This window comes from Mytilus galloprovincialis, chromosome 4 (genome assembly GCF_965363235.1).
Source record: "Mytilus galloprovincialis chromosome 4, xbMytGall1.hap1.1, whole genome shotgun sequence".
Taxonomy (NCBI): domain Eukaryota; kingdom Metazoa; phylum Mollusca; class Bivalvia; order Mytilida; family Mytilidae; genus Mytilus; species Mytilus galloprovincialis.
The window spans coordinates 50,451,836-50,463,977 of NC_134841.1; the positions used below are offsets into that span (position 1 = coordinate 50,451,836).

The window sequence follows — 12,142 nt, forward strand, 5'->3', positions numbered from 1 at the left end:
AGTTACAATTTCTTTCCCTTACAATGAAATTTTAACTGCAAGGGGACCATGTATTGCCATACAATACTCACAGAATGCTTGTTAACACTCCTTTTGTCTGTCTGTATGTCTGTCCATCAGTCAGACAGGCAAATCAGTTTTCTTTACTTTTTTTCTTCGTGCTTAAAGATATTGATTATAGTATTTGCTGTATTGTTTTATTATGACAAGTTACTGATAACTTTTAAGTTTTGTTCTGGTGTGATGATTTTGTGCAGAGTTTTGGTCCTTATGACATAGAAAATTCACATATATAATCAGTTTTCGACACTCCTTTTTGTCATTCTTGAAGACAATAAGCTGGTGTATAGTTTTATCATGACAGGTTACAGTTCAAGTTTGAATTTTGTTCAAGTCTAATAATTTTGTGTAGAGTTATGGTCCTTGGAATTAGAAAATTCACTCAAAGATCAGTTTTCCGCACTTTTTTTTCGTCATGCTTGAAGATATGGACTTGATATTAGTTAGATATTTTACACCATGACAAGTTTTAAATATCACATTAGAATTTTGTTCCCATCCATTTAGTTTTGAGTGGTAGGGAACTATGTATTACAATGCAATACTCACAGAATGCTTGTTTTCAAAGGGATTTACATGATAAACTGAATAAATGGAATATTTATAGCCATTCAATTATTCAAATGTATATAAAGTGATGTTTCAACTTTATAAAAAAAATATGTTTTTCATGATATATATTATTGAGAATAGAAATGGGGTATGTGTCAAAGTGACAACAACCCGACCATAGAGCAGACAACAGCCGAAGGCCACCAATGGGTCCTCAATGTAGCGAGAAACTCCTACACCCGGAGGCGTCCTTCAGCTGGCCCCTTAACAAATATGTATACTATCTCAGTGATAATGGACGTCCTACTAAACTCCGAATAATACACAAAAAACTAAAATTAATAATTCATTACAGCCATTAGATCACCGATGATTACATATGGTATAAATTGATATGATGATGTATATGAATAAATACTTAGTAAATATTGTCTTTTTTAATAGGGTTCCAAAGTTTAATAGAAAGCCCAAAGGTCCAAAGAAGAATTTATCAGATGGTACTTCTTGTGAACCAGTGGAGACTACTACACGATTTAGAAATGGTGGTGGGGTAGATATTTCCGGACCTTTACTTACTGAAAAAACTCAGGACAGACCAGTACAAAAGAAGAAGCCATTTATAGAATTTACAGCCATGAAGCCATCTTCTAAACCAAAACCTCCACCAAGAGTTAAAAGTGAGGCACTGTTGTCTGATTCTGAACCAGATGTGCATAGAAAACTTCCAAGTGCTCCTGATCTTCTTAAACATGATCCAATAGTCAAGAAAGATTCTTTCAATAAGGAAATTTCTAAACCAGTTTTGATAAGTACAACTGACAGACGGTCAAAAGCCTTTGTGAGAGAATCTAGTAATGAAAAGTTGAAAGATGCAAACAAAAATAACCTCTCCCCACCTGTGCCTCCTCATGCCGCGCTAAAACCTTCACATTCAGATCCTCCATTGAGGCCACCACCAAGACCAACATCCATGCCACCACCATCTGACAATGATAAAAAGGAAAAAAAGAGTCTAAGAAAGTCAATTGTAGATGCAGCACAAAAATCTCCACAAAGACCACCTCCACCAAGAAGTAATTTCAATACTACATCCTTTAATTTAGGTAATGAACAATTTGATCCAAATAAAAGAAAAAAAGAGAAAGATAAACCAGAATCTTCTGCACCTCCAGCAATCTCAAAATTTAAACCAGAAAAGAAAAATTCTACCAATGCTGCAAAAACTTTCATGGAACTTAAGAAAACAGACAGTGCAGCTGAGGCTAAAAAGCCCTTAAAAGTGCCATCAGAGTTAAAAGATAAATTAAGTAGACCTGTATTAAAGCCAAGGGATAAATCAAGTTCATCAAAAACTGGTGATAAACCCAGTTCATCAAAAGCTGGGGATAAAAAGAATTCATCATCATCTGGGCATAAATTAATTTCATCTAGAGATCAGTCAAAGTCTGAGGAAGGCACTGATAAGCCCAGTGTAGCAGCCATGAAAGCTATGTTTGATCAAAATGACAGTCCAAAGATGTCTGGTCAAGGAACAGGAAACAGGCCACGCACGGGTCCCAAGCCTGGTTCTAAAGTCAGAAGTGTGAATGTGTGATTATATGCTAAAATCAATTGTATTTAGCCTTCATGTGTTATTTTTAATATCAAACATTTTTTTGGGGAAAAATCAACTTTTAACATATCATACATAACATTGCTTCAACAAATTTAAAAAATGAAAGTCTTTGTCTACTGGGCAAATACCAAATTGAGAAAGAGGAAAATTAGAAAATGATTTAGTAATTAGAAAAATTGTTGACTACACATGTCCAGAATTTAAGGACCAAAAATGAAAGCTATAAATCAAATGTTTGCTGATGTTGTTTAAGGTCCATAATTATAGAAAATTGGCCCCATTTTTAGTCATTTTTTTCTCTTTAGAAGCCCAATTTCTATGTTTTAGTGTCACTGAGGAAGGTTATTACAGTAATTGGCATTTCATACATGAAAAAAAAACCATTTCACTTTGAATAAATATTCAATATTCCTAAGACATTTTTTAAAATAGCTGTTATAGATTTACTTTGTCAAATTAACATTTGTTTTCCTCTGTTATTGTTTTATGTTAACCCTAGAGATGACTGTTATACCTAGTATCTGTTTGTAATAAGCATGAAAGAAGGTGTTTTAAATTTAACTTTTTCTGAAAATGTGCATTTACTACATGTTTATTTCTGTATGCATGTGTTGAGACAGCAAGCAACATTTGAGAACATGAATACTGTTATATGTTTGAAATGTTCGTCAAGTATTAAAAGATTTGAAATGTATCAAACATTAAATTTTCAATTGAGAAATATTTCAGGAATCTCAGGTATCACTTAAGCTTTTAAAATATTTCATTTTTTTAAGTTTATTTTCTTCATGAAAAGAAGAAACACATTCATTGGATGGAAGTTATTGCCATATTACCTTTGAAATAGTAGGAATTATAGTTAATCATCACATATGTTTCCAAACATAAAGTCCAATATTTGTGATATTTTTTTACATTGATTTTGAAAGATGATTTAATTTGATCATATTTTAAATTGCTTAATTTATTGTTTTAAAGGAATCTCTATTGGTGCAATATCTGAAGCTTATTTTATTTTATTTTATTTTATAAAAATGTATTATATTAATTTTAATTGAGATGTATTATTTTGTCATTGCAATTTTAGTTTTGATTAATATCAACCATACCATGTTACTATGTAATAATCACTTGTCAATAATACTTTATTCTGTATGTTATTTATTTCTACTAAAACAGATAAATATATTAACATTTTCATGTAGTACTCTAATAAAAATTGAAAGCTCATTCACCATAAAATACCCCTAACTTATATCATTTTCTATTTTTTATACGACCGCAAAATTTGAAAAATTTTTCGTCGTATATTGCTATCACGTTGGCGTCGGCGTCGTCGTCGTCGTCGTCGTCGTCGTCGTCGTCGTCGTCCGGCGTCCGAATACTTTTAGTTTTCGCACTCTAACTTTAGTAAAAGTGAATGGAAATCTATGAAATTTTAACACAAGGTTTATGACCACAAAAGGAAGGTTGGTATTGATTTTGGGAGTTTTGGTCCCAACATTTTAGGAATTAGGGGCCAAAAAGGGCCCAAATAAGCATTTTCTTGGTTTTCGCACTATAACTTTAGTTTAAGTTAATAGAAATCTATGAAATTTTGACACAAGGTTTATGACCACAAAAGAACGGTTGGGATTGATTTTGGGAGTTTAGGTTTCAACAGTTTAGGAATTAGGGGCCAAAAAAGGGCCCAAATAAGCATTATTCTTGGTTTTCGCACAATAACTTTAGTTTAAGTAAATAAAAATCAATGAAATTTAAACACAATGTTAATGACTACAAAAGGAAGGTTGGTATTGATTTTGGGAGTTTAGGTCCCAACAGTTTAGGAATTAGGGGCCAAAAAGGGACCCAAATAAGCATTTTTCTTGGTTTTCGCACCATAACGTTAGTATAAGTAAATAGAAATCTATGAAATTTAAACACAAGGTTTATGACCATAAAAGGAAGGTTGGTATTGATTTTGGGAGTTTTGGTCCCAACAGAATAAGGGGCCCAAAGGGTCCAAAATTAAACTTTGTTTGATTTCATCAAAATTGAATAATTGGGGTTGTTTGATATGCCGAATCTAACTGTCATGACTGTGTATGTAGATTCTTAACTTTTGGTCCCGTTTTCAAATTGGTCTACATTAAGGTCCAAAGGGTCCAAAATTAAACTTAGTTTGATTTTGACAAAAAATGAATCAGTTAGGTTCTTTGATATGCTGAATCTAAAAATGTACTTAATTTTCAATTGGAGTTATCTTTCTTTGTATAGAATAGTAGTTGATAATATATGTTGGAAATTTGCCAGACATGACTATGATGTCATTTTCTATTTTTATTTGCCAATAACTTTTTGTAAATAACTTCATTGGAAATTTGCCAATATAAAATGTTGCTGATGAAGTTTTTTTTATTGTTTTATACAATAAACAATGTATATTCACTTTTACTACCAACCAATCTTTACCATTCAGTGATAACAAGCACTTTATTTTACATTTTAATATTTTATGATGTATTTAAAAGAGTAGTTATTGTTGCAAACTCCATTAGAAATTTGAATTGATATCAGTTTTGGAGAAAGGAAACGGGGATGTGAAAAAAAAGGGGGGGGGGGTTAAATTTTTCTCATTTCAGATTTCATAAATAAAAAGAAAATTTCTTCAAACATTTTTTTGAGAGGATTAATATTCAACAGCATAGTGAATTGCTCAAAGGCAAAAAAAAACTTTTAAGTTCATTAGACCACATTCATTCTGTGTCAGAAACCTATGCTGTGTCAACTATTTAATTTTAGATTTAAAAAGTTTGAAGAAGAAATCTTTAATTGATTTGTAAAATCTTGACATTTGTTTTGTGTAAAAAAAAACCATGTAATGTCAAAAATTTGATCACAATCCAAATTCAGAGCTGTATCACGCTTGAATGTTTTGTCCATACTTGCCCCAACTGTTCAGGGTTCGACCTCTGCGGTCGTATAAAGCTGCGCCCTGCGGAGCACCTGGTTTTCTATGTTGTGTATGTTTTTTCCGAAGATATCTCAAAGACTATTTAACTGCAAAAAAAACCCCAATTATATAGAATAATGTATGAACAATGATTTTTAGTCTTCCCAATGAAAAAAAATCAAAGACTACAAATAATTATAAGTATAAATTTTTTCCTAAAGTTTAACAGATTTGTTTCTCTAAAATTATACAATTCTTGTTGTTTTTGAATCGAAGGTACTGTCATGTGAATAGCAAAAACATATTGAATTGAGGCTGTAATGTTTTTTTCTACTACAGATTTCATGATCACAATGTATGTTTAAATGAAAATTGAAATTATGTTATCAAATTTGTGAATATTGTTAGATATTTTGATTGTTTTATTCTTGCCAAAGGAAAGGAGAATGCTTTAGGACTGTTTTAGTAGTGTTCATTTGAATTTGCCTTTTCAGAAACTAAAGAACTATGGGTAATCTCATTGTTCGTACACCAAAATGACAAAAACATTACGTCATTGGTTGAATTTCAATTATTTAGAATGTTTTTAACCAATCACAACGTTTTGGTGTACACTTTTCAATATATTACCCAGAATGCATTAGATTCTAAAATGGCGAATTAGGAATAACACCTGATGTCATGTGGAGCAAAGTGTGCCATGTAATTTCTTTTATTTTTCAAAGTTCATTTTAATTAAACCATATTGAAAGTCTGTCTCAAGAAGGATCACATTGTTATTCCATTATTTTTTGCATCATCAGTAATTTATTTGTAGCAGTTCACATAATTAATTAGCCCAATTTTTATGGGTCACATCAAGAAATCTTTACTGTTTAGAAAATTTTAATCATTTCCCAGCTGCAGGTCATCAAATAAAACATTATTTGATTGCATGATCTTTTTCCAAGCTTTTCTATTACTTGTTTTACTTTTCCAATGTAAAGTTCAAAATTTGGAGCAAATTAAAGCAAACTTTGATTTCATAATATGTCAACTCTCCAGATATGAGGGGGATAAGATATTTATTGGGACTCCGGGATGGGGTGTTTTTAAGCTCAGGATTTGGGGATTGACCCTTTCGGGATCTGGAAATTCTTTTTTTGAATTTCAAGATGTAGGGATTTAAATTAATTTTTTTATATTTGGTTTTAAGCCTGGGATTTCTGGATCTGGACCCCTCAGATATTGATAATAGGAGCCGACCAATACTGGAAATATTCTAGTGCTATCCCTGGGCAGGGAGTTCATACCTATAGCTAAGGAGAAAATTTCTTCCAGAATTTCACTCCTAAGTATATCAATGAAGCAGGATATTTCCCTTGCGAGGCAGTTTAACTGTTTTTGCAGTGCAGCTCAATGATGAGTCAAGAGTTTTAAATCTCTACTGATTTTATGCTAGTATTTGTTTTATATAAATTCAAAAGTATTTAATGGCCTTCCAACATATTTGTATTAAAACAAACTTGTACATAAGAAATATACATAGTTTTTTGTTTACTGTTCAACGTTCTTCTGAACTTCAGGGATCCAGTATTCATACCAGTATTTTTACCATTATTGAAAGTATCTGGTATCAATTAATTTTTTTAAATCAGATTCAGGTTTTCTGGAGTGAAATTTTAGAGTGGCCTATTTCTCCAATTTTAACATTTTTTAAAAATAAAAGTAGTTGGTCAATAATAGAGTTCTCACACTTTTTAAATTTATTATATGTGAAGTTTGAAAGAAAGTACAAATTTCTTTCTCATGATAAAATTGAACTGCAAACTCTGATAACTTACCAGTAATCTCATCTATACCTATACATGTGTAAAATTTCAGAGTAAAATGGATCAATAAATAACTCAATGAGCAAATATCGACAAGATTGATAAAACGTTTTACTAACATTTTATTTAAGTGAAACAATATTAATTTTTGGTATTTTTTACTCCATCAATTTTTACTTTTCTTAAAAGCTTATTAAGCAACAACAAAAAATTATACTTGTTACGGCATTAGATAAATGATAAAATAAATCAATTTTAGCATAACAGAATAGCATTATATTCTTAATTTAAGTTTTACTTATTTGTTCTATGGACTTGTATCTTAAAGAAGTAAAGCATCATGCAGTGTTGACACAGAGTGTTTTTCCATGTTTCTAATATATTGATTTTCACGATGGAGATTTTAATGCTCATAATAAAACTATTTTAAATTTCCCATTTTTATTTAAACAATAATACTAGAAACAGTTTTATCTCCAAAATCACATTTTATTGTGTATTGACAATTTTCTTGTAGAGAATGTTTAACTAAATTCAATTTTATTGTTTAATATGTATATTTTTATTTTGACAATGAAATTATTTGTGTTTGAATAGATAAAAAGAAAATTTTGATTATGTAAAGAGAATGATAGATTATAAATACGCAACATAATTATCCATGTTATTATTTTGATTTATTGTGCTTCTACATTGTTTACTATGCATTTTTTGCTTCCAAACACATCCTGGTGAATATGTTAAATTTATCAGTTGTATGCATATATCAAATCTTCATATTTATTAAAATAAAACTTATTTGATCATCTTCTTGCAATGTCTTAAAGTAAGTTCAGCAGCATAAATTCCTTTAGGGTACAGAATAAAGTTGTTATTATTGAGAGTCAAAATATCATCTAAATATCTATAAAAGAGGGACGAAAGATACCAGAGGGACAATCAAACTCATAAATCGAAAATAAACTGACAATACCATTGCTAAAAATGAAAAAGACAAACAGACAAACAGTAGTACATGTTACACAACATAGAAAACTAAAGAATAAGCAACATGAACCCCATCAAAAACTAGGGGGTGATCTCAGGTGCTCTGGAAGGGTAGGCAGATCCTGCTCAACATGTGACATCCGCCATGTTGCTCATGTTATAACAAATCTGGTAAATAGTCTAATTTGTATAAATGTTATTATATTTTTGTGTCAGATGTTGTTTTGATGGATCTTTGCTGATATTAGTCATAAATTGTAACTCATTTATACAATACAGAAAAAGGTCTGCAATTAGTAGTGCACAGTTATTCCCCACATTGGAATTCAGATAACTTGATATTCAAAATCTCGACAGTGAACAAAAATGTTATCTAGTATATATTCAAGTGCAGTTACCATATCAAAGCTATGTTTTTGTAAGCCTTATGTTATGAAGTTTCTGTCTGTCATTTTCCCATTATTTTTTAACTCATTTTCATAGTTACAAGACTACTTGCAATTTTTTTTTTGTAATGTTAATTTCTCTTTTATGAGTAGTAGGATAAGTACATTTGGTGTGTGTATGGTACTCATGTTTGTCAGACAGTTTACACTTTACTTCGACCTATTTCAGAGATCTGTGAACATGGTTACGTTTCCATGGTCAAGTTCATCTCTGAGATACAATTTATGTTTATAGGCAATAAATGGTGTATGGAATGGTTGGAAGGCACACATTTTAAACTGGCAGAAGTCATTTGACCTTGACCTTATTTTCATGGTTAAGTGATCAAAGTTAAGTTTTCGTGTTTTGGTCATTTTTCTAACACACAACATGTTAACTTTATTTGGTCAATGTAATAATTGTAAGGTGCATATGTCTATCTGGCAGGTTTCATCTGACTTTGACCTCATCTTCATGGTACACTGTTTTTTTTGGATCATGTTTAATCAATGTAATACTTGTAGTAAAATTTTAAATGTAGGGGTACCAACATAAAATCAATGGTCAGTAAAGAAGTCAAGACACTTCAGCGTATGCACTTTTGTTTTTTTTAAATCACTTCTTCAGTAAATGAGGGTCAGTTTTCCTACCGAATGTCAGTGTTTCATCCGGGCACTCCGACTTCCTCTACCAGTATAAAGTGACAGTCATGAGATAGCACAAATAGTGTTGAAAGTGGTGATAAACATCAATCAGAGACATATATATTTCGCTGACCACTGTTACCGTTGCCAATCTCTGTGTATATATGTCTGCATCAATAAACTAATCAATTAACAAATCCGTAAATTATATAGGGGTATATGTTCCCAGTGGCGGACCCAGGGGGAGGGTTCCGGGGGTTGGAATCCCCCCTTTTTTTGGACGATCAATGCATTTGTCCTGGGTTTGGAACCCCCTTTTTAAAATGGCTGGATCTGCCCCTGGTTCCCAGTTTTGGTGTAATTTCAAAGTTCTTTTTGTATATACTCTCTAGTATCTTAGGTGTCATATTTGGGAAATTTATGGCAGTCATTTTTCAGATCTGCTCAAGTTGAAAAATACAAAACACGAACTAGAATGTTTATATTTTAAACACACACAAGCAATTTTAAATACGATTGTCTTCAGAATATAAACGATAGTATCTGCTGCTAAGTATGTATAATGAGATAAATATATGATATGTCTTCTTCTTTTTGGAATACGATTGCTTTCAAGCAATCTGTGGAATTATACTAGGGGCTCAGGACAATGCCCTCACGTCAACCGTTTTATTCTAAACATTAAGGAACATCTCAGATTCTTATGATTGTCTTGCTTTAAAAGGTAAAAACAAACAAAGGGGTTGAACTTAAAACAACTTTCCTATAATGTTCTTTTCATAATCTTCATGTTTGATATTTCCCTTGACTTATATGCGTGTTTTTAACAACACGGAAAATCAAAATTAAGCAGTATTTATATTTAGTGTTTTTATAAAATTTAGAAACACGTCAGAGGGAAGTCCCCAGTTTTGATAAAATTGCGAGAGTTCTCTGAATTCCGATGAATCTATTTCTGTCATATAAGAACTGAAGTTGAGTTTTTCTTATATGTCACCGTTATGAAACTGATATTTGATATTGTACTTCCATAAAGAAATAGAGAACCATCAAGGTCGTTTAATTAAAATTTAATATACGTTCTTGCTCCAAGGTTTGTTATGTGCATGTGTAAGTGATAAATTTGTCCTGGTAAAATATGTCTGGTCGGACAAATATTACTAGTATAAAAAGTCCATGGTTACAGAATTTACTAGTATATTTAGTCCGATGTTAGTAATATATGTCCCCAGACTAATTTTCCTAGGTAATTTAAATGTTATGTTTTAGTATTGTTTAAGAGTGCATAGTTATATTTTTGATAAAATTTATGTCCCTAGACTAATTTTCCTATGGAATCATGTCCATGTCATTAATAGTCTTAGGTTAAAATGTCCATGTCCTTAATTTTAAAAGGTGAATATGAATGTAATATGTTTTAATATTGTTAAAGACAAAACGAAAGAGTTGTGTATCAATCTGTTTAAGAAAATTTGTCTCCAGACTAATTTTCCTAGGAAATCATGTCCATGTCATTAATAATTCTAGGTTAAAATGTCCAAGCCCTTAGTTTTAAAAGGTAGCTAAAAATGTAATATGTTTTAATATTGTTTAAGAATTGTGTATCAATTTTTTAAATAAATTTTATGTCCCCAGACTAATTTTCTTAGGAAATCATGTCCATGTCATTAGTATTCCTATGTAAAAATGTCCATGTCTTTTATTATAAAACGAAAATGTTATAAGCAATGGAAACTCAATAATCAATATTCATGTTTTAATTAGGTTATAAGGAAATTTTCCAATGTTATCTAACATTTTTCTTCTTCTATTTTGAATATATTTTATGATATAATAAAACTATTAGAAAAAACGAGTCTTGGGACAATTTTTCCTAGGAAAACAAGTACCAGACATATATTACTAGCTATGGACTTATTTTCCTAGGAACATTTGTCCTAGGACTGATATTCCTAGTAAAATCATGGACATGGACTTTATTAACTAGGAAAAAAAGTCTGGCGGACAAATTGTACTACCGGACCAAATTTACTGTTACACATGCGTAAATGATCATTGAAATTAATGAACTTAAGTTAAAATTTAAAAATTCCACCTTCTGGCTTGGTGGTGACTTTAACCTTCCAGACATAAAATGGCCTGAGCAAAATATATCTGGCTCAATGTATCCTAAGGAGCTGAATGAAGCATTTATAGATATGCTGAACAACTTAGGCATTGAACAAATGGTTGATTTTCCAACTAGGAAAGATAATATACTTGACCTTTTCTGCACAAACCAACCTGCATTAATAACAAAAATAAAATCTATACCAGGTATATCTGACCATGATATTGTTTTAGTGGATGCAATCTGCAAGCCCCAAAGATCTAAACAATCACAACATAAAATTTATTTATGGAAAAAGGTAGATATTAAAAAGATAAAAGACGTAACATCTCATTTTATATCTGAACTTATATCTCAGACTAATGAAAATTTAAATATTGACCAATTATGGAATAAATTCAAAGAAGGTAGTAATAAAATAATAGATGATAATGTACCAAGCAAAATCACTAAATCTAAGTACACCAACCCTTGGGCAAATAGGGATATAGACCATTTATGTAAAAAAACAACGTAAAGCTTACAACAAAGCTAAAAAAACTGGTAAACAAGAACATAAAGATAAATATAAAAAGTTAAAAGCTACTGCTCAAAGAGAAATAAGAAGAGCCCAGAGCACATATATGCAAGAAATAATTAGCCCCCAGTTAGAAGAAAAACCTAAATCTTTCTGGCAATTTATTAAAAGCAAAAAAACAGAAACATCTGGAGTATCACCATTAAGAGGAAAGGATGGTTTATTGTATAGTGAGCCAAATACACAAGCTAACATCCTAAATGAACAATTTAAAAAGGCTTTTACTACCGAAGATACATCCTCTATGCCAAATAAAGGTACAAGTCCCCACCCCACTATGCCAGACATATTTATTAGTAATAATGGCTTATTAAAGTTACTTAAAAACTTAAATCCACATAAAGCCACTGGCCCTGATAATCTGCCAGCATATTTTTTACATAATTTTGCAGAAGAATTGTCTCCATTTTTGACATTCTTTTTCC

At 31.0% G+C, this 12,142-nt stretch overlaps 1 protein-coding gene across 2 annotated transcripts in view; it reads left to right on the forward strand.

Moving 5' to 3' along the window:
* Nucleotides 1-7,780, forward strand: part of LOC143072366 (zinc metalloproteinase-disintegrin-like BmMP) — a 40,270-nt gene extending 32,490 nt beyond the window's left edge. For both annotated transcript variants that reach the window (XM_076247255.1, XM_076247256.1), the window contains one exon: nucleotides 1,057-7,780. In XM_076247255.1, the coding sequence (XP_076103370.1) occupies nucleotides 1,057-2,206 (1,150 nt within the window). In that variant the 3' untranslated portion in view covers nucleotides 2,207-7,780. The remainder of the gene's footprint in view (nucleotides 1-1,056) is intronic.
* Nucleotides 7,781-12,142: the final 4,362 nt, after the last annotated feature.